This window comes from Fusarium fujikuroi, chromosome FFUJ_chr11, assembly GCF_900079805.1.
Source record: "Fusarium fujikuroi IMI 58289 draft genome, chromosome FFUJ_chr11".
Lineage (NCBI taxonomy): Eukaryota > Fungi > Ascomycota > Sordariomycetes > Hypocreales > Nectriaceae > Fusarium > Fusarium fujikuroi.
The window spans coordinates 1,468,290-1,490,037 of NC_036632.1; the positions used below are offsets into that span (position 1 = coordinate 1,468,290).

At 48.2% G+C, this 21,748-nt stretch overlaps 10 protein-coding genes; 4 read left to right on the forward strand and 6 right to left on the reverse strand.

Annotated features, from left to right (window-relative positions):
- Positions 1 to 410: 410 nt before the first annotated feature.
- On the forward strand, positions 411 to 2,531 carry FFUJ_11766 (uncharacterized protein; the record flags this gene model as incomplete). XM_023570702.1 has 4 exons in its annotated part: positions 411 to 787; positions 849 to 1,383; positions 1,433 to 1,503; positions 1,556 to 2,531. The coding sequence occupies 4 exons, from the start codon at positions 411 to 413 to the stop codon at positions 2,529 to 2,531; spliced, it is 1,959 nt and encodes a 652-aa protein (XP_023437776.1).
- A 354-nt stretch (positions 2,532 to 2,885) lies between these two features.
- FFUJ_11767 (uncharacterized protein) lies at positions 2,886 to 5,040 on the forward strand (the record flags this gene model as incomplete). XM_023570703.1 has 4 exons in its annotated part: positions 2,886 to 3,322; positions 3,372 to 3,915; positions 3,962 to 4,032; positions 4,080 to 5,040. The coding sequence occupies 4 exons, from the start codon at positions 2,886 to 2,888 to the stop codon at positions 5,038 to 5,040; spliced, it is 2,013 nt and encodes a 670-aa protein (XP_023437777.1).
- Positions 5,041 to 5,509: 469 nt separating this feature from the next.
- Positions 5,510 to 7,513, forward strand: FFUJ_11768 (uncharacterized protein; the record flags this gene model as incomplete). The annotated part of the gene is made up of 1 exon (XM_023570704.1): positions 5,510 to 7,513. The coding sequence occupies one exon, from the start codon at positions 5,510 to 5,512 to the stop codon at positions 7,511 to 7,513; it is 2,004 nt and encodes a 667-aa protein (XP_023437778.1).
- A 944-nt stretch (positions 7,514 to 8,457) lies between these two features.
- FFUJ_11769 (uncharacterized protein) lies at positions 8,458 to 9,015 on the forward strand (the record flags this gene model as incomplete). The annotated part of the gene is made up of 1 exon (XM_023570705.1): positions 8,458 to 9,015. The coding sequence occupies one exon, from the start codon at positions 8,458 to 8,460 to the stop codon at positions 9,013 to 9,015; it is 558 nt and encodes a 185-aa protein (XP_023437779.1).
- A 944-nt stretch (positions 9,016 to 9,959) lies between these two features.
- Positions 9,960 to 11,232, reverse strand: FFUJ_11770 (uncharacterized protein; the record flags this gene model as incomplete). XM_023570706.1 has 3 exons in its annotated part: positions 9,960 to 10,642; positions 10,695 to 10,999; positions 11,075 to 11,232. 3 exons carry the CDS (start codon positions 11,230 to 11,232, stop codon positions 9,960 to 9,962), a joined length of 1,146 nt encoding a protein of 381 aa, XP_023437780.1.
- An 827-nt stretch (positions 11,233 to 12,059) lies between these two features.
- On the reverse strand, positions 12,060 to 14,760 carry FFUJ_11771 (uncharacterized protein; the record flags this gene model as incomplete). XM_023570708.1 has 3 exons in its annotated part: positions 12,060 to 13,855; positions 13,902 to 14,134; positions 14,180 to 14,760. The coding sequence occupies 3 exons, from the start codon at positions 14,758 to 14,760 to the stop codon at positions 12,060 to 12,062; spliced, it is 2,610 nt and encodes an 869-aa protein (XP_023437781.1).
- A 682-nt stretch (positions 14,761 to 15,442) lies between these two features.
- Positions 15,443 to 16,458, reverse strand: FFUJ_11772 (related to alpha-L-arabinofuranosidase II precursor; the record flags this gene model as incomplete). XM_023570709.1 has 2 exons in its annotated part: positions 15,443 to 16,065; positions 16,110 to 16,458. 2 exons carry the CDS (start codon positions 16,456 to 16,458, stop codon positions 15,443 to 15,445), a joined length of 972 nt encoding a protein of 323 aa, XP_023437782.1.
- A 725-nt stretch (positions 16,459 to 17,183) lies between these two features.
- FFUJ_11773 (uncharacterized protein) lies at positions 17,184 to 18,095 on the reverse strand (the record flags this gene model as incomplete). The annotated part of the gene is made up of 1 exon (XM_023570710.1): positions 17,184 to 18,095. The coding sequence occupies one exon, from the start codon at positions 18,093 to 18,095 to the stop codon at positions 17,184 to 17,186; it is 912 nt and encodes a 303-aa protein (XP_023437783.1).
- A 781-nt stretch (positions 18,096 to 18,876) lies between these two features.
- FFUJ_11774 (uncharacterized protein) lies at positions 18,877 to 19,758 on the reverse strand (the record flags this gene model as incomplete). XM_023570711.1 has 2 exons in its annotated part: positions 18,877 to 19,307; positions 19,356 to 19,758. The coding sequence occupies 2 exons, from the start codon at positions 19,756 to 19,758 to the stop codon at positions 18,877 to 18,879; spliced, it is 834 nt and encodes a 277-aa protein (XP_023437784.1).
- Positions 19,759 to 20,758: 1,000 nt separating this feature from the next.
- FFUJ_11775 (uncharacterized protein) lies at positions 20,759 to 21,602 on the reverse strand (the record flags this gene model as incomplete). XM_023570712.1 has 2 exons in its annotated part: positions 20,759 to 21,192; positions 21,242 to 21,602. 2 exons carry the CDS (start codon positions 21,600 to 21,602, stop codon positions 20,759 to 20,761), a joined length of 795 nt encoding a protein of 264 aa, XP_023437785.1.
- Positions 21,603 to 21,748: the final 146 nt, after the last annotated feature.

Consider the following 21,748-nt stretch of genomic DNA (forward strand, 5'->3'; position numbering starts at 1 on the left):
CTCATACACTCAATTACCATCAATATCAGCAAGACTCTCCCCTGTTCACATATAGATGCCCTGCGTCCGGCAGATCATAAGCTCATGTCTCAATATCTTCGGCCTATGATCTTGCCAATAATAGGTCGAGGGTTGCTGCAGTTCCTCGCTTACTGACGATACACAAATCCAATCAATTCTTTGCTCACAAAGGCCAGTAGATACTGGATGAATCATCATGTCAAACTGGGACACCTTGTACGACCTCACATAATGCTGTCTTCTTAATCTGAAACCTGTCATACACTACTTAATATAACCCCTAGGCAGAATTTTCATCCCCCCTCAGACCTACCCATCTTTCTTCACCCATCATGGAGCCTATTTCACTGGCATTCGAGATTACCTCCCTATCTATGTAGCTAGTGGGAATGGTAAAGACCATCAAAGGGCTGGTTACCGCCTACAATTCAGCCGCGCAGGAACTAGAGGAACTATGCCTCAAGCTTGAAGATATTGAGATCACCTGCAACTGTCTGGGTGCGGCTTTATCACAAGCTAATGGCTTAACTCGGATACCTGAACTGCCCCCGCTACTCAAAAGGGTAAAGGGCTCCATTCAAGACTGCTACGACAAAGTATCAAAGGTCAACCAGGTCATAGCCAAAGTCTATGCAAAAGTCGAATCAAATCGCAACCCGTTGAGAACCATGGGCAGCTCTTTCCTACGATACAGATCTCGGCTTGCTACTTGTGTGGGTAGTCTGGACGATTCGCGTTCAACGCTCAACTATAACATGAACCTAATGTCACTGTAAGTGGAAGATTTCAGTAAATAGTATGCATTTTAAGGGCTAATAGTACCTCAGGGTTTTGAATATAAAAACCGCGCAAGCGCCTAGCATATCGATCCCCGTCATTCAGTCGTTGCCTCGACCTGCCCACTTCCCTGGCCTTCCAAAAGTTAGTGCAACGAACTACTCTGTGTCTCCTCAACATAAATCCAAAGATATTATCAAGACATGGAGACATCAATGTTCAAGTTTGGCTTTTATTCAAAAGACGCAGAAATCGAAAATCCAGGACCTCAATGCTTCGAATGTCCAGCGTTTAGCCCATACACAGGAAAGCACGACTTTCACCTTTGGATCATCATTATTGAACACGTACATAGAATTATCAGTAATGAGAGAGTCCCTCGCACCGTTATCATTTCGGGTACAGATCCCACGAGTGCTCCTCATCTCCGAATATGCCACCGGCGTAGGTGAAAGGGTGCGGAATCCATTTGAATCTGACGATTTGCAAGCGACTCAGGATCTGCTCAGCCAAGGACTCCTCACACCCGCCACAGTAGTGACGTATACTGAATACGATCCAGAAAATGAAGCATCGTTATTGGGCGTAGGTTTTGTCCCAGCTCGTTTGATCAGGTGCGCTGACCTTTCTTTAGCTTGCATTGTCGCTCCGGTCGCGCAAGATTCTCAACTTCTTAAAGTATCAACTAGATCTAAGTGACTCAAGGTATATGCAACAAAGCCAATCTCCGTATAATGCTTGATGCTAAGGATGGCAGAAACCATGTAGCTTGTTTCAACTTTCAATACCGACACTCTGGCTCAGAGGAAGACCTTGCCTGCTATGTCGAGTACATTCATTTACGCGGAGGGTTAATGACTACATCAGAGCTCGGCGTCCTACTGTTGACCTCTAAGGCCTGGCATATCACTACATGTTTAGAAGCTTGTCGGCAGTATTTTCCTTACAACTGGGACTGCTTCGATGATGTGATTCTGAGTGGTTTGAGCTATGGTTTTAGCCAACTTTCCACTCGTCAGATGTCAAATACTCAGTTGGAGGACTGGGCGCCCTTATTCACAGAAATTGTGGCGCGCAACCAAGACTTACTCGCCAACCCCCAGTACCACCGATTCACAGCTAACTTATGGTTTATGCTTTGGTATTCTTTTGACCCTGACGATGCTTGGTATCGTGTTTGTCACTGGGTGGATCTGCTGGAGCTAGCTCAGATCGACATCGCAATGTATCTGAAGGTTGCCATAAATTATTGCTCCAACAGATGGGTGGAGACTCAGGCCCGGGGTTTCGGTGAATTTGAAGATTCAGCTGTGCGCCGAGAACTCTCCTCGAGGTATCACAAGGGACGAGAGATCCCATGTTGGATCGAGGTTGCCGACAGCTCATGCCCGATACGCGAACTTTTGACTGAGTTCCCAGCACTCCGATATATGGACGACCAAATCCTGCAGGGTGGCTGGGGGCTACGTACAGGTGCATACAAACACTTGAAGAGTGGAACAAATCTTGAGGCATCACACTTTTCGATGATGTATTGGCCAGTCTTACCTTCTCTCAATCGGTACAGCTCCGTGGGTGGTGGCAGGAATAACAGACCTTACCTAGCAGATTGGGCTGATCGAGCTTGCGAGTTGCAGGAGCGTCGCTTTGAACGAAGAGAGCACCGTAGGCCTCAAAAGCTTAAGGGTAAAGGAAACGAATGGAAAGGAATCCCGGGAGCATGGGTGGAATGAGAGAGGATTTCGGAGGATTTCTTTGAGTTTTTATTTTTATTTTTTTGGGTTCACGGTCAGCTCTTGCTTCTCAAATTAATAAAAATAAATATTGTTTTGATGAGACTCAAGATCAGCTGGTTTGCTCATCAAATGTACCCCTCCTTTTATGCAAGCTGCGAGAACAGGCAAATCAGAACCAGAGACAAGTTGGCGATGAGAAAAGATCCATCGAATGAGATCGCGATGCTGTGCAAGGCCTTTCCAAGGCATTCTGAGCAGCCCAATTTCTTCCGCTGTCAACGTCAAAATACCTACCACTCATCCTCCTCTCTGCAAGTTCAGTTCCTCACTTTAGTACAATTCTAACACATCATGGACCCTGCCTCTCTAAGCTTTGGGATTGTATCCCTAGCGATGCAGCTAGTGCAGACAGCAAAGGCCGTCAAGGAACACATCGCAGCCTACAAGTCAGCGGCGAAAGAGCTCGAAAGTCTCGCCGACAAGCTTGACGACATCGAGACTATTTGCTGCTCGTTGGAAATTATTCTTTCGGATGGAACACAAAACTCCAGCTCGCTAGAAGTCAATCTTCTCAAGAAGTTGAATCGTATTATTCAGCAATGTCTATCTCAAGTCTCCGATATCCATAGCATACTCGATACAATCTCAAGAATGCAGAAGAATACCCGCAATCCCTTAAAAACTATTGGAGCCCTATTTCTGCGCCATAGGGACCAGATTCGTTTTGCCACGAATGGACTGGACCGTTGCCTTTCCTCGCTACAGCTGCATATGACGGCAAATATCCTGTATAGTACACCCAGCCTGCGACCTGCAATATTCCTTCTAATCCTTCAGGGCCGTGACTATGACGTCCCAGAAGGCTGTCAGAGGCCCTTTGCCAACCACAACTACTTCGCCTTCAACAGTTAGAGATCTGCGAAAGACACCAAGTGTCAGAAGAAACCCTGATCAAAGCGATAAGCATCACGCGCGTCGAAAAAGCCCAGAAACTGTCGTTGACACATGGAGACAAGCCTGGAATACAAAGGCGTTTGTGCAATGGACGAGAAAGACAACGAAGGAAGAAGTCTCGGTCGACACAAACTCGTCAATAATTCAGGATGATTCTATTTTCACGATAGGCTCTTCAATGCTGAGCCTCTACGTGAAACTATCCCTACGGCGTGGTAGCCTTGCCCCGTTCTGTATCACTCTGCAGATACCACGAGTTATTTATATCCAGGAAGGCCAGCGCCAGATCGGCGAGAAAGTTGAGTCCGCCTTTATGGATGATAACTTGAGCCAAATCAAGACATATTTTACCCAAGGCATTCTGACGCCTGCAACAGTCATTGCTTGGGATGAATATGACCCTGATAATGAAACTTCTCTTCTTGGCGTAAGTCAAAACCCATTATTTGTTCATCTCTCTAACGCTACGGCAGTTGGCGGCTTTGACAAAGTCACAGTCAATTCTCAAGTTTCTCGCAACCCAAACCTCTGATCTATCGAGCAGGTACGGTTAGCCATAGACAGATACGGACGGATATGCTGACGTTTTAGAAACCATATTGGCGGTGCAAGATATCTGTACGCTTTTAATGGTGAAGATGGTCCCAGATGCGTGCTGGAATACATCAAGATACGGCAAGACTCCATTTTGGCATCTGAGTTTCACATGATTCTGCTAGGTATTGTAGATCACTACAATGCGCAAATATGCGTAGAAGCATGCAAGCCTCATTTCTCAAGTAACATGGTGGCTTTCAATACTGCGGTCTGGAGATACGCCATGAAACAGTTCAGGCACGATTCAACAGTAAGCGTCGAGGGATGGGCAGGCCTTGTTGCAGACTGTGTCTCCAGAGGGCTGGACATCGACCAACAGCTTCGATGCGACACTGACTTCAGTGTCTTGAAAGATATCCTGTTCTACAATTGGGACACGGACGAGATACTGGAGCAAATTCATCTCTGGATAGACATTTTGGAGGAAGCTGGCATCAGCATCAAGGAATACCTCATGGTCGAGACGGAGTGCTGTTTCACGACGTGGCGTGACACGCCATATTGGATTAACAAGAAAGTTGGTTCCTCAAACTACAGACGTGTATTATTCATCAAGGAGTTGAGAGGCAGACAATTTCCATTCTGGGACCTTTCAATCCACGATGAATGCCCTGTTAAGGAGCTGTTAACTGAGCATGAACACTTTGCGACACCGCTCACAATGTACCCAGGAGGCTCGACACAAGCATTTATTGCGCAGCATGAAGCTTGGAAGAAATATCAGACCTTGAGTCTTTCGGACGGATCTGACAGATATCTGAAGCGGTGGCCTTTTTGGCTTCCTCTTCGTTATTACAACGATCATAGTGAGGAAGAGGCAGAATGGGTGGCTCGGGAATTACAAGTGGCCGGAAAGCGATTTGACAGGAAGCAGAAGCGTAAGGAGAGGAAGGCAGGGCGTTGTTGGCAGAAACAGCGCATACCAATGCCAGGAGCTTGGGTAGAAAATGTGTGAGTTCGAATATATGATTGAAACGGAACTTTTGCAACTTTCCTTCAAATGCATTAACTGTCTCACAAGATGGTTCCGATTTATGATCAATGAACCTAAAGACAGTGTTCAAATCGATTTCCGCTTCTTGCGAGTCTGTAGAATATTAATGTCAACAAATTGGCGACAGTGCACCCACCTCTGAGACGTCAAAGAGTTGATTCCTTAGATCAGGGTAAGAAAATAACATAGTCAAAGAGCAGTCCAAGTTCATCATCAAATGTCGCGAGATACCCTAGGCCATTTCATGTGCCCCAGGGATACGGCTGATCATGTACCCACATATAGGAAGACAGGATTGTGATTGGCAGCTGGCGACGCGTCTCGTGAGCTAGCGGCGCTGACGTCGTCATCCTTGACACCAGAAATCTCATCCATGTCGGAATCGACTGCATCCCCCTAAACCCGAAATGTCCTTTCAGCGGCCCAAAGAATGGCCACAAAACGTGTCCCTCGAGGCAACCACACACCAGAAGATGAACCCAGCATCATCTCGTCATTTCTTCAGATACAAAAATGCAGAATCCCGCAGCAAAAGATGATATGGATCGTCGAGAACCTCGAATGTCTCGGCCGACGACAATCCAAGAAGAGAAAGCTTACTCGAGATGAGAATGAAGAGTCCGAGACACCTTATTGGTTCAGAAAGACTGTCAACGGATTCATAGACAGTGATTTTGTCGCACTTTCATACACCTGGGACGCTTCCGAGCATGAGACACAGAATGCCAGGAAGTACGGTCACAAAATCGAGACAAGGGATGGGCAAGAAGCTTGGCGCTCCTCAGTACGAAATTCGGTGCTTGAACGGATCACCAAGTACATGCAGTGCCATGACGTGCCGCTTCTGTGGATTGATCGGCATAGTATCCCGCAAAAGAAATGCAAGCAGTCAGCATGCACACATACTGAGTGCCGACAAAAGAGACACGCTCTCGATGCAATGGACCGTGTTTATTCGCTGAGTGATCACCCTGTTGCGTTACTCGGTCGCCCGATCCAAGATGAGGATGAGATGAGGACACTCTCTTCTATACTCAAGGGTGCCCTTGTCAAGTACCACGAGGGCGGATTTGCGCTATCTAAGGGCGCAGAGTATGTTAAAGCTCGTAAGATGCTATGCCTGATATACGAAATCACTCGCGACAAATGGTGGACGAGAGCGTGGACGTTCCAGGAGAACTACAGAGCTGGTCTCAAGATGACACTTCTCATCCATCACAGCGCCGATTTCGAAGACACAAAACGGTCCATACTGAGCGGCAAGAAACCGATGTTCGGTGTAGTACCTGGCGAGTTGAGTGTCCAGTCTGCTAGATTCTCAGAAAGCGCTACTAAATTTTGTCTTGGTTTTCGCCGACATCACTTTGTGACGAGCCAGGATGACGAAATGATTGATCACATACTGGCTACGGCTGGCAAGTACACCATATTGCTGTCACCTTCAAGCTCCATGTCTGGAACGATTGTTTCAGATGTTCGAAAACGAGGCGTCACTGAGCCATGGGATTGTCTGGCCATCATCGCCAACTGCTGCCAATACGCGACACGTCTCAACAGTACGCGACTTCAAGACAGCGGTGTGAACTTAGACCTCGCGATACTGGCCCTTCGTCTCGTAAATGGCGAGATACTCAAGAATGATGAGCCACCTGTGTCACAACATGAGCCAATGGTTGAGCAGATCAATGGCCTTTTCTTTGACGACTTTAGGGCTCCCGAGGGTGCTAAAAGGTTGACTTTCAACAAGAGCTGTCGCTTCGTTGATGTCGCCTTCACCAAAACTGGGATAGTCACAAGAGGCCATCTCTGGAAGCTAGACGATACTCTTCGAGCGCCGCGGTCATCGCCACGCTTATCACAGGCAGTTCAGAAAGGTGAACAGCAATTATCGGATTACGAGCGCACCCGGCTGAGACAGCTAGTCGAGCTTGTGAAGGCAAAAAAACGACGCAAAGACGCGGAGATAGTGGATGACATGAAGGACTTCCTTGAGGAAGATGCCTTTGTCGTAGATGAGGATGGGTCTTTCAGCCTGCGGTATCGAAGGCTTATGGCGAAGGAGGTCGTCAGAGCCATGGATGCAGATCAACCTTTAACACTAGGTTTTCTATGCGACTCATATGGAGAGGCTACGACAGCCCGCGCGATATTTATTCGCAATCAAAATCTCGATGATTCAGAAGAGCTGTTTAGTCAACAAGAGGATGATCTCGCACATGTCTTCACGTCGCTCTGGTCGGAAGGCCAGCCCGATGAAGAATACCTGGCAAATGACCTAGACCATCACGTGTTCCTTGGAGTTCGTCTATCAAATGATGGACACAACGGACCATTGCGTTTATACACAAAAGAGTGGGTTCTTGGTTTATGCTTCTTTGCCGGTGCTCCGACTTACGAGGTTATATTCCCGTGGCCCAGACCATTATCGCGGTAGCGGACAAGGACGGGGACTTGGACGGGGGATTGTAACAGCACTTTAGCACTAGGGACGAAAAGTAATTCTAGGTAGGAGAGTGTCTTTTGGGCCGGATCATGGGAAAGCATTTAGGTGGCGCTTCTGGAGGCAGGAAAATTAGTGATCATAGGCAAAGTGGCAAAAATATTTAGGTAAATCGAGTGTATCTTAGTGTATTTTTAGGCTTCACTTGTTGCAGTCGACAAGACCAAAGTTCTTTTCGAGTCCTAACGTCCCAATATTTCATGACCCTCACAGCCGAGTCCAAGACATTTCCAAGCTTCTCCGTAGCTGAGCGGAATCCCGGCGATTTCTTCAACATCATTGGAGCTGTCAAAGACCAAGGCGTAGGGCTGAGCTTGGCATTGAGGCCAAGCCAACGATCTTCTCCGCAGGTTTTCCAAAAATGGCGAACCTCTTCCCCACTCGCGCAGGTCATTCATCAATAAATGCAAGCCATAGCTCTCAGCTCCGAGTTGAAGCTCCGTCAAAGACCGGACCACGTGCCACTTTCGCCAAACCATCCTGGACGCTGATTGGTCTGGCGCACGCCAAAATGTCATCGCGCTGCGATGTTTGGACGCCTGGAGGGAGAAGAGGCTTCTGGAGGGAAAGGCTGAGCAGGGAGGCTGGGCTGTATTGATTAAGCTTATTCTCTTTTAGGTGTTGCTAGACTGCGAGGGATGCTATTTCGAGGGTTTGCTAGGCTAATTGAGTTCGTCGCGAGGCAGAGCAGGAAGTGCTGGGTATTGTAAGTGTGATGAGCTGAAGATTGATGCATCAAGCCATATGTATAAGAAGAGGTAGTCTGTCCTTGACAATTGAGTCTTCTCATCATCTCAAACACACTCTCAATCTAGACATCTAAACAACAATCACATCTCTTCAAATCTTCCATCATAAAATCTACCTTCGCCTTCAAAATGCTTGCTCAAACCATCTTCTCCATCCTCGCCATCGCCACTACTGGCCTCGCTGCTCCTGTTGAACCCCGCAGCGACGACTACTTCACCCCAGCTGAAATTCACACCTACAACATCAACAACGGAGCAATCTACGACACAGACGAAGGCCGCGTTACCAAGGCCCCCACCAACGGCGGTAACGACATCACAACCCTCCTCACATTCAAGTACCCCGAAGCAGCCAGGGGCAAGAAATGCCAATTCGCTTTCTATCTCGCCCCTGGTGAGAACGTCATTGGTAGCAAGAAGCTTGATCTCTACTCCAGCCTTGCACCCGCTCCTGGACCTCGTGCCGGCTGGGGTCCTGGTAACCAGCGCAATGTCCACTTGGGACGCATGGATGTCAAGGTTGGCGGTTTCGCGACCTGGGAGGCTACTTATGGTCCGTACATGACCCAGAAGACGGATTGTAAGAAGCCTGGTACTGTTGAGGGGCTTGAGCTTGTTGGTGTCTACGATCTTGATGCCATCTACTGGAACCCGGCCAAGTCTGGCCCTCGTATTGTTATCAGCTAGAGCGGTGGGGCGCTAGTCTTTGTCGGTGCTTCAGTTCGTCTGTATATATTCTTAAACGCTAGACAGTAGCGCGTCTGCTTTTTCGGGTTTGTGAGTTATTTTAGGATTGGAACTTTGTATGCAAATCACAATATCAGTACGCTTCTCTCATCATTACCCAAAGCCGCTTTTGAATGTCAGATGTAATCAGCCACAGAAACCAAAATGCTTTGCTATACGACAACCGCAGTAAACGACCAGATACAGCAATCGCCGAGATCAGGTTATGTTGCTCAGCCGGTAACCGAGGTGCAGTCATCCTTCTTCCTTCCGGAGGAATATGACCCTTTTCTGACCTTTTCTGACACCGTTTTGACTCGTAATCATCGTCGTAATCACTTACAGCATCCCAATCCTATAAACTCCTTCAACTCATGTGAATATCACTTGGCATTGTTTAATCTCATATATCCGTACCAATACAAACCTGCTGACATTCTCCACAGAACTCAGCCCTCGCGTGTCCACAATATGATCTGACGCAGGGACAAGGACAAGGGGCTGTCGTACAAAACGGTCAGACACTTCAGAGCGGAAATAGTGCCGGCTGAGTGGAGAATCATGGCGTTTCGGCCCGTGGAAACTTGCAGTCAGAGGCTTTGATTTGCCAACGTCTGGTTCTAATTTCATCATGTCAGCGGCTGCCTCTCCCTTACGGGTAAACATGTGACAGGGGGGGTTAATGGAGACAAGCCTTACGAGGTAACGTTAACTCAGGGACGATTTTACGGTTCGACCATACAGATGAAAGCTTGTCTTCGCCCTCCTGGGCTGAATCTGAAGAACGCAATCGTCGTGACATGACCCCTGATTATGCACTTGTCGTCTGCCACTTCAAAAGAATCGCGTGTTTTGTAGAAAACGTTTCTCGTATTAAAATCTATCTATATGCATGCAACTAACGCTTAAAAGACTAAATGGTTGAGCGGGTACGTATGTCGACTCGCATCTAAGAAATTGTCTCGTATCTCATTGTGAAATCCAGCATGTAACCGACTGACAAAAGCCTCGAGGATCAGTCGTTGAAGATCCTTTGCAGGGTCATCCTTGCGGAACCAATGGTGACGGATAAAGACTCCGCCACAAGTCTTATCTCCAATATACGGAGCGCCATTCCCGTCCATGCATGGTATCGTGCCAATGTCTTGGGTCTGATTATAGCTGTATCGTACGTAATTGGAGAACGCGGCTTGCTCGTGTGCCCAGTCGTTTGCCCATCGCGCACAGCCCTTGTATTTCTTCTCGCCTGGACAATGCTCCCAGTCGTCGAAGAGTTCTTGTGTTCGGTTGCTCTGCTGGGCGATCATGAAGCCTGTGTTCTGCATGACCTTGCCCTTTTCGTCGCGGTTTCGTGGAGAGTCGGGATCGTTTGCTAGCGCAAGAAGTGTCTTGTCTGTGATGTTCCAGAGCTTCATCAACCATTCGAATGGGACCTGGGGGTACATGAATTCTGCGTCGGCGTCGAGGAAAACGACGAAATCGTGGGACTTTAGCGCTTCTCGGATCATTGGGACCTTAACCCATGTCTGATGTCGCTTAGGATAATCGGGAGCTCGGACAAATTTGTAGTCATAGCCATGAATCATCGCTGAAGTCTGTTAGCCGAGCATCCTTCTCCGCGCTGCGAAACAAGAACATACCATAGAGATAATGGTTCATAATTCCACCAGTTCGTCCCTTCATTTCCTTGTAGTCCAGCGCCGAGTCATTCATCACAGCGCCAGGTCCCTTGTCCAATCGAGTGTCAACATCCAAAATGAGGAGCTTCTTGCCCAATGGCTTCGACCAGTTCTCGTTCTCCTTGGGTACCTCATAGAGGTACCCCTCATCTGTATAAAAGCTTGTCGCATTGATGTCGAGAAGAAAGGGCTTCCATAGATCATGCATTAGATTCGACGTGTGCGACGCGAGCTTCACTTGATGCGGGTTTGATCTCCGTGTTGTTCTGCAAGCGGATTGTTATTAGCGACATTTCGCTGGAATGCTGGGTGGTATTTTAGCCACTGGCGTGGCGACGTACCGGTACGACAGAAGACTGGGAGGTTCAAAATAAAATCCCCAAGTGTGTGTTATCAATCCAAAGATCACCAGAATGCCCATGGCCAGAAGGACGCCCTTCTGTCTGCTTGCGCGTGGCATCAGCAGCTTGGCCATATGTGTGAGGTTTGCGGTCTTCATCTCGAGGGCGAGATTGTTCTTCGTACGTGTCACCTCGCTTGGAAATAGACAAATTTCATGAGGTTAAGAAAAAAAAAAGAGAGAATTCGGACAATTCCGCTTTTGACTTTTGGTGGACGAAGGGGATTACCAATTTAAGCCCTGGTTGAAGAACGCCTGATGTTTAAAAAAAGACACGGCGAGACGAGAGGAAGAGGAGGAGGGGAGGGGAGAGGGAATAAAAAAAAGGAGATGTAAGTTCAGCCCAACGAGCTTTTTAGTGTTTTTTTTACGAGGGAGTCAAATTACATTTATTCTCGTATTTCTGTTGGTCCCAAATCGACGGGAAAACCGGCAACGCTTAGGCCTGAAGGAGCAGAGTCTCGAAGCTCTCACGCTACGAGACAATGAGAGATCCCTGCAACCGAGGCGGGGCCCGCGGACTGTTTCGGTAGATTTATTGGATGCGTCGTACGGCTTTAGCGTATGGCATTTCACAGACGCGTCACTAGTGAACAGCTAAGCCTTTTCTCATCCCAACGCCCGGGGCATGATGTGATTCAAGCCTTCTGCCCTCGAGCTAGGGCGCCGTCAGGGCCGTCTAGAGTCAAGTCCAGGGGGTGCCACTCCGTAAATAACGCTCGGTATCACCCGTGTCCTATCGGAACCGCTATCGAGGGCATGTGCACCGCTTTTATGGGAAGCTCGAAGCGTGACTCAGCGAGATCTGAGTCTGGCATTGACAGGATAAATTTGTTTAGTTTATCAGGGACCTGAGCAATCCCTGCTTATGCGGTTACCATATCTCGGCCCCGGCACTTGGAGCTTCTCTATCGAGGCTAGTCCCTTTATTCGTACAGCCTCCTCCTATTCAAGTGCACCCACTTTCTCGATTTTACGCTCCCTTCAATCACGCTCGTATCCTGCCCTTTGGCCGATGACACTGCCCTCACGGCTAAATACCCAGTTTCATCTTCAGGGCGCACATCCACGAGCTCAAGCCTCATATTCTTTAAACATCTTGCTCTTTCAGGTCCGTCGAGATGTGATCCACCTGCCGGAAGCGGCACAAATGGATTGTCTCTGGTTAGGGTACTAGCGAAACCGAGAACGTCAGGGCCTTGGATCAGAATTTCGATAATGAGGCCGCAAATGGCAAGAATTTGCAGCACCATTGTTGTGAACAGCAACAGACCGACCCAGATGCGTTGCGCGCTGTAAACATCAATCGTGGTTATTCTTGTACCCATGGTGGTGTTCATGAAGGAGTCTTTGTAGGTCTGACCCGTCTCCAGGCCATTCATGTTGTGCAATGGGATTGTGCTGTATGAGACGTTGGTATGACCTCCAGGATTCAATCCGGCGTCCCAATATGTATTGAAAGCAGTCGTCATTCGCCTGGAAAACACGTATGGAAACTTGGCGAGATCTTCTTTCGTCCACGGCAATTGACTGGTGAATTCATACGGATTCTCATCTTTCATCAGATACATCTCCGATGGCGACGGCTGAACTCCGTCCTTGTCACCGGAAGCTTGCGCCCAAGCATACAGAGCGTAACTCAACTCTTTGAGACGTAAATCGCTTCGCGTGACCGATGGCGGGAACAGAGAGGTTCCAGTCTGGTTCTCAGTAGAAAGCCGCCGTTGCTGTCGTGGTTCGCAGGTCGTCGCTGGGTCTCCAGGTCCGCAATGAATGGTTGTTTCGACCTTGATTTCGTGAGTGGCACACTTTACGACGTAAAGTTGAGAGCCGCGCATTTGTTTGACGTATATGAACTGATAGGGCGAGTTAATATCATCCTCTTCCCCATCTGCGTTGAACCACGACTGCGGCAGGATGTTGAAGGCAGAGAAGCTGGGGTATTTGTAGAACAAATCGACTATATTTGTTTGATTCTGCGTCAACTTTCCTCGTAACGGGTCGAAACTGTCGACGAAATCGCAATCGACGTGGAAATATGAGGTTGATATTGTAAAGTTGAACTTGGTAGGCTCGTTGGGCCTGACGAGGCCTTGGATCTTGATACCCAGCAACGAAGCATAAGAGGCTTTGCCCGAGACCAAGTCAGATTTCTTCACATCGTAGAGATCGTATGAGCCATTGTCAAGTCTATCCTGCGACAACTGGGGAATTTTCGGCAACCCCCAGATATCCCTCGGCGATGCTTTCTGCTTCGAAGACGACAGCAAACTCGCAGCGTACGTTGCGCCAACGCTATGTCGGTAGTCAATCCATCTCGAGTGGGACACTTGATATGCTGGATCAGCGTAATAAACCGTTCCATTCGATACTAAGTCGAACTTTGCATCTTGGAGAAGTCTCGATGAGCTCTGTCCACCCAAGGGGGAGAGAAGCCAGGAAGCGAGAATTATAATGCCAATAACGGCATTTGTCCGTATTACGAAAATTCGCTCAATGGCGGTAGCCAAGTTCTGACTGCCGATCAACTGTTCTAGAACAGGGAGGTTTACACCGCCGCGGCTTTCAAGGCACCATCGGCCGAATACCCGGTAGAACCTCCCGACTAAGGCGGCAAATAAGATGGGGTACAACGACGGACTGAGTACCGTTAGTTGCAAGACCGTTTTGCCGTAATCGGAATGAGGTTGGTTATCAAGACGGATCGCCGTGATAGCCAGGGCTTTTCCCGGTTAGTTTATCCCTTCAGATCCAGGGATATGTCTTACCAATGAAGCAGAGGGGCGTGAATGTGAGAAGAACGCTGAAGATCCAACCAAACACCGTTGGTACGTCCCAATGCTCTAACGTCTTTGGGCCGCCATGCCAGTTATCTCGTATTCTGGTATGTGGTATCGTCTCTTCCATCTGCGAGTACGCGACATCGTCACTTGAGTCGTGGGCCAGAAACGGGGCATGTGCAGTATCTGCTTGTTCATGTTTTGGTGAAGTTGAAGACGGCCTGGACAATTATCAGCATGAATTTCGCCAAATATCAATCGGTTACCTATACCAATAATGCCGTATAAGTCCCAGAACGAGCAGACTTGCAGCTAGAAAACCCGCACAGATTCCTATAACAGTCGCAGGTCCAACTTCATGCTTACCACGATCCCAATTAATATTGGAAAAATCAGGTGCCTCAAAAGTGCTATTCACTTCTACCCCAGGCCTCAAATCCGAAGCTGTATTATTCTGCACACGATATGGCTCGAGAAATAATTTTCGCCATCCTTCTAGCGCTGGTAATTGCGCCGGGATTAACTGGCTCTGGGGACAGCCTCTCGCGCAAGGATCAACACCGCAGCATCCCAAGAAATGCGGCATTGACAAATCGCATCGATAAAAAGATGCATTGTGAAGAGCGCCGCATTCAAGACCTAATTTGTATGCTGTTCGCCCTGGGCTGTAGCTCATCGGCCGTAGGTCTGTTTGCGGACAGATTCCAGACCCGTCGGCGCATGGATCCGAGTCGCAGCATCCGACAAACTCTGAGCTAGTCGAAGGTTTCTTGCAGACGTAGAAGTTTCCTCCGCTGAAACACCTGATCATGTAGTAGTCCGTGATAGCGGTGTAATTCACTTCCATCTTGACTGCAATGGCATGAAGCGCACTGAATTATGCAGAAGAAATTAGAATCCAGATGAGAAAGACACAAGGACCTAATGAGGGCAGAGCGCTATTATTAAATCATGCCGCTCTGACGGAAACGCCACAGAGGCAGCAAATGCTGGAGTCTAGACTGTTTTCATGCTCAGCCCCAGCCAACCAGCGATTGTTGATTGGAAGATTATAGCTAAACACCAGTAAGCTTCACGCTATTATTTTCAGCTCAAGCCACGTCGCAAAAAGACGACGGAAACTGTCACTTATGCCTTGTTGTGCCACGTCCGTTTTGAAACGGATGTTGGCTCAAGGTATGTTTATCCTAAATGAACTCCGCCGCTTGCCATGTCTCACTGGGCGTCAGCATGCTTCGGCGCCGTGGCTATTTAAGCATAATTGCTGGACTAGGACGCCCTGCAGGCTAGGCAGCTTCCATCTCCCCCGATGTCAACAGGAGGTCGCCCTGTCGTATGACCACTGAGACATTGGATGAAGACGCGTCATCACTTTTTTTGGTATCGTCGCATGTATATCGAACGGAAATAGTAATTCTTAGATTCATGTATTTAGGGTTGCCTAACTAGGACTCCAAGTTCTGTTCCATGGTTGTCGCGACCCTGGCCATTGAAAATAGATGGAGACAGTGCTATCACCAACAAGATACTTACCTAGAAGGTTCAGCGAATTGGTGGGAGAAAGGCTGAACAGACCCAAAGTTCGGTGTGCCATCCGCATTAGCAGTCAACGGCTGCGTCATAGCATATCTTGTGTCGTCGCATGCACCATTCTTGTTAGAAGTAGCATGGAAGGTGATGAAAGTCTGCTTTCCATCAGGGCTCTGGAAGAAACTGTTATGTCCAGTTCCATAACTTCCATTCGCGCTCTTGAGAACACAGCCGTTAGACTTCTTCCACGCCGAGGCCTTGGCAGGATCAGTCTTTCCGTCCCACTCGAGCAGAGCGACGCAGTAGTCCGGAGTCCAGCAGTAGTTGGCTGAGTAGGAGATATAGGTCTTTCCGCCGAAGTATAAGGCGTTGGGTCCCTCTTGCACGGGAGTTCCGCTCTTTTCCCAGCTTTGATCGGGTTGTGAGATGATGCTTAGAGCACCGACGGACAAGAAGTCGGAGCCCAGTTTGCGGATGCATGTTGATTGGTACTGCACACCAGTCATACAAGAGTATACAAAGTAGTTGCCGAATTGGTTGGTGCGAAGGATGGTGCCGTCAATGCCCCAATCATCAGAGAGCTTGGCTCCATAGGACCAACTATCCCAGGGAGTAGCACCACCTACTTCTGTTAGCTTTGTCATTCTAAGGAAATTGAATTCATACCCTTGATAACGTGTGAGCGCTGGCCAGTGAGATCTTCGGACTTTCCAGCAGTATAGTAGATGTACCACTTTCCGCCGAGATAGTGAAGCTCAGGAGCCCAGACGTTGGATGAGCGCGAAGGGTCAGAGTCTGTGTAGATGACCTTGGGGGTGGCAGTCTTGAGACCCTCAATAGTGGTAGCTCGGGATAGCTGGAGGTTTGTCCACTCTGTCGAAATTAGGTAGTAGTATCCTCCGGTGTAGGTAATCTGGGGATCACCACCACCTGGGTTTCTGATGGGGTTGGTATAGGCACGAGCTGACCCAATAAGCCCAAGGGCCAAGGTGAAGATGTTATTCCAAGAAACCATGATTGCGACTGAATGAACTGACCGAGCTGGTTTTCTAAGGTCAATGGACTTCGATGGAACCTTTATACAAGCGTCGCTTATAAAGATCTCGTTGCGTACCACTAGCTATCCGCGTATACCATCGGACGCTCGTAAAACACAGGGGAACCTTCCCATATCGTCCAGGTGCATTGACTTCAAGAACAGCTGACTTCTCATTCCGGATGGCTCGCCGAGCATGACCGGGAACTGGGATCTGGGGTTGCCGATCGATGACCGGGATGTCGATGCGGTCCAATCGTGGCACCGGAGGCCCGTCCCGCAATGCTTATTCTCCAGCAAAACCTCGGGAGTTCAAGGTCCGTTTTCGAATTGGGGGTGGAGATGTTGCAAGGCGCCCCAATAGAAGTGAGGGTGTCATTTAAGTCTATTTTATAGTCGCGGATTCCCCGGATCATGATGCGGAGGGGATGCAAGAGGTTTGTGCTTCCAGTCATTGGCGGTTAATATTGTTCCTCATCTATGGCTGTGTCAATATGCCAGCTTGGGAATATCAGTCGCACCACTATGCAAGGCCATTTTTCTAGACCAGCCAAAGGCCAGAGGTCATCAGAGATGAGTGTCAAACACTTCTCTATTGTACGTCCCTAAGCATATGTCTGAAGACCAATTCCTTCATTTGTTCCATCGCCGATTCTTATCCAAGATCCTGATTTACTCCTCTTCCAACAGCGTTCCTTCCAAGCTCAAAGTCTATGCCACCAACAAGTGTCGATACTAGCTTGTGTCTCAGTAATGGTTTGTTCCAACTCCTCTTGATGATTCTTGAACCTTACAATCTCATCCTCTCGTTCAGTAAGCTGAGCCTTGAGGCGACTCTCCATTGCCTCTTTCGCACCACGTTCAGCCGCGGCTTTTTCTTCATTCTCACTAGCTTTCCTTGTTGAATCCTCTAACATGACTTTGTATTGCTTAACTTTGATTTCAAAGCTTTTGATCTGATCATGAAAGTCCTGGTTCTTGTCCTTAATGAATGTATGCTCATCTAGTTTCTTTTGCGCTTTGGTCAATTGAGTTTTCAAAGATTTGTTCTCTATTTCGAGTCTGTTTCGAGCGATCCAATCGCTAGTTGTCTGGGTCTGAAGCTCTTCAAACTTTGTTCTTGTGGCTGATAATCTTCCTTGCGTAATGTTGTTTCGATCTTGGCTTTCTTTGAGCTTTTGTTCTAGATGAATGATTTTGGGTCTGAAGATATGCTCAATGTTGAATTCCAAGTCCAGAGACTTCTGCTCGGCCACATTGTTATGATCTTTGCTTCCTTGAAGTTGTCGTTCCAGATGCTTGATCTTGCCTCGTAACCTTTTGACGTCTCGTTGGTGCTGCTTCTGTAGTTGGTCGTTGTCTTGCCTTGCGGCATCAAGACTGTCCTGCAACTCGGAAATACTCGACTTCAAGTCGAATAACTGTTCGAACCGCTTAAACTCGTCCATTCCCCACGCCTTCTTTTCACGCTTTACGGATACTGCCTCCTCTATCACGGTTGTCCATAGGCTAACAAATTCTGGCACTTGCTCTGAATGATATGTGCGACAGAGGCATAGATCTGCCAGTTGATGAAGAGTTTGTCTCGTGGTGAATTCAGGAGATCTTTGCGACATCCGTTTGAGCAATGCACCAATTGCCGAAAGTCGTGGTTCCTTTATAGAATACGTACACCAGGTCTCTCTTGTGGTGATGCCAATGCATCTGCGATGATCGGAAATCTGCAACACATCTGCTGGGTCCCAAACGATCGAAGCCATCAAGACAATGATGGAGTAGAGTGACCGAAAATATAAGTCTTTCGTGTAGGTCTCTGTTATTGCAGCTGTGGTTGGCATTCCAGGTTACAAGTTCCAATTTGAGAGTGCTCAGGGAACTTGAGGGAATGAAGAAGATGAATAGTGGTAAGGAGATTGGGGCATGATGGGGGTTGGACAGTGTATTTGGTAGAAGATGAATTGCTGGTTTGGATGTTGTTAGCCAAGGCCCTGATCCACACGAAACGTATCCATTTCGTTATAGGTCTCAGACACATCTGCTTAGAGCAGTACGAGACAACTATGAGAGATTTGGGAAGAATTGAGTTAAAAGGCCGAGTTACGTCTTTTTTGAAACTATGTGTGCCGCAAAATACAACCATGTCGTGCAAGTGCACCGATGGGAAGGACAACTGACTTCTCAGGCCGGATAATTGACCAGACATGGCCAGGAAAAGAAATTTGAAGCTGGGGATCCGTGAACGCAAAGCGTGCAAGACATGCATGACGCTCCATTATACAATAAGTTGGACTGAAGAATTGAATATATACTCAGAACGAATAAAGAGAACCTTAATAGTCTACTTGTAGCCCTAGGTCTCCAAGTGAACAGCACTAACCCAAAACGATTCACTGAAGCCTAAAACATAATCACACCAATGCCCAGCATAAGCAGTGTGTACCAGTAACCACAAATTTGCTTGCTTGCCCTAGCATCCCCTGTGCTACTTTCATGAGCGGCACTTCCTGGCACCACAGTCTCTGTGGAAGACGTACTTGCTGTCGGCATAGTGCTCACACCTGACCCATCTGCGCTGACCGTCTTGTGAGGAGTGACCGAGGTTGTTTCCTCCTTAGACGATGATTCTTCCTTCAGCCCTCCCGAGGCGTTGCACTTCTCTTTGACAAGCTTGAGCTGCTTGTTCCAATAGTCACCTGCTGGATCGGTCGGCGTTGGCCACGCCCGGGAATTTGACCTCATGTCAATTAGCTTCACGTAACAGGGATGGCAAAGCTCTTCGAGGGGCATTTCCTCATCATCCCCGATGTCGGGGAATTCGTCCAAGATTTCTAGAGAAGGTCAGTTAAACAGCCGTCTATGAGGAGAAGACCACAAACCGCCACAGTATCGACCCGTCTTCGGATCCTTGGCACATGTCTGGTTCCAGCCGCTCGAAGTGACATTTCCGCCGAATAGGAAATAGTTGGGTGGGTAGAGTTCGGACAGGAAATCCTCCTCGGCACACTCTTTGTTGAGCTTTTGATACCACGATTGGAACGAGTCGGAGCACTGTTTGTTGCAAATCGTTGGGGCCATCTCCATATCTTCGTCTGTTTCGCCCCGAAATGAATTTGGGTCGGTCAATTCCCTAATGTACTCGTCGCATTCGAGTTCGGCTGTCAATACCTTCACACATGCTTTGCTGATCAGAGTTTCTAGACTATCCAAGTCCTTTGGTTTCATCATCTGTAGTGCACTGGCACTCATGAAGAGCCCAAGCGCGACAACCAATCTGGACATGACCATCGTGAACATTGGTGACGCGGATATTGAGATGCGAGTGATACACTGTCAGCAGCGAAAGTGATGGGCTCTTAATGATAATTTATAAATGCAAGCCCCAAGCATAGGCCTAAATAATTGTGGCCCGCAGGGCTGAAATTGTCAGATAAATTCTTCGTACTCCGTAATGATGGAACCAAACGGGCCTTTTTCATGTGTGCATATCGCCAAGACGGCCCTGCACGGGCTGCAAGGGCCCAAATGTCATTAATTGGCAACCCCTGTCCCTGTCCAGAATCGCTCATGGCCTTTTAGTCATAGCAGGTACCGTGAAGCGTCTGCAGATGTGGTTTTGCTCTATGCTCGAGAGTAACCAAGACCAGACCATAAACCCGATACATGCAGCAACATCAATCATAACGCCGACAAGCACAGGAAAACCCTTCAGTCAAGAACCGAGGCAATTGAGCTCACCAATACGGCAAGGGAGTCAACAGAACCTAGCTAGCCTGTGGAGTTGTGGGACTCGAAAATCACGCTTAATACAAACCAACAACCAACATCACCATCAACCAACACAGCGTTACATGGGCCACAGACAGAAGCCTCCGGATATTAAAATCCAGTTCTCACTTTTCTTGCGTACATCCGGCTTGGAAATTAGTTTGTTACTGTATTTACGATATGCTCGGGAAGTAGAGCTGGCCTTGTCAACGTTATGGACGATGGTGGAGAAACACCCAGGGTGCAGTGAACCTCGCATGCTTGCCGGACAATGAATCTTAGGTGGAGCAAGAAGCGGGTCTCTCGAGGATTGTTTGTCCGTAAATACTCTAATTCTAAGCCCGGGTGGTTTAGGCCTCCAGTAATCTACTGGTAAAGGCTCAGACGTATGCCCTGATTTGATACACTATAGTAACCAAAGGCCACACTCGAACTGTTGATAAGAATCGAAATTAGGTTGTGAGAATATCCGACAGCACAGTTCCAACGGCTCTGGTAGACATGAAAAATCCCCCTACATAAAGAAGAGGTTCAACGACAAAAGAAGCATCAGAGCCCGAGATCCGAACAGCTCTCCCTGTAGAGACTCCGCAGCTGCATTAGTCGTAGATGACACAGTAGGCTCAGACGATATGGTCTGTTCTGGGGTCCCAGTGGGCGATACAGACCCTTCCTCGCTGTTGGCCGTCTGAGAGGCTTTCGAGTCTTCTGCCGTAGTCGCCGTTTCGGATGGTTCACTCTTACTTGAAGTGGGTGTCGCAGTCTCAGTGGAGGTTGAACTATCGCATTTCTTGTGCACGAGCTCAAGTTGCTCTTCGTGCCATTTGATGTTGAGGGCGTACGGTGAGGGTTTATACATCTCGAGACGCTGCACATAGCAAGGATGGCAAAGCTCATCGTGCGGCAGCTCTTCGCCCTCTCCAACATCAGTAAAATCTGCAATGATGTCTTGGATACAGTCAGTAATTTCCTATGCTCGAGTCTATCAGCTACTAACCATTGCAGTATCGTCCTGTCTTGGTATCTTTCAGACAAGTCGCATTCCAACCTGTCCAGATACGAAGGCCGCCTCGAGCTTTGCCTTCATCCTCGCAGTCCTCGGAAACATCGGCTATCCAGTCCTGGAGTGACTGAGAGCAAGTTTTGGCGCACACTGCATCGGTTAAGGCTTCACTGTCAAGAGAGCCGTACCAGCCTCCGTTGAGAAAGCTGATTACCTCCCTGTCGCAATCGATATCTGCTGACATGGCCTTCTCGCAGGCTTTTGTCACATCCTTGTCAGTCCCAGACTCATAGAGACCGAAAGCATTGACGGACAGGGAGACTCCCAGAGTGATGAAGAGTTTAGAGGCAATCATGGTGAATGTTGCTAGGTAATCAACGGGAAATAGAACTTGTGAGAAAAAGAATGACGTGGTTAAGTGAAAGAAAAAAGGAGGAGAATCCGTGATTTTCCAGCACAGAATTGAGTGTCTGAGCGGTGGATAGCTATCCCTTAAACGAA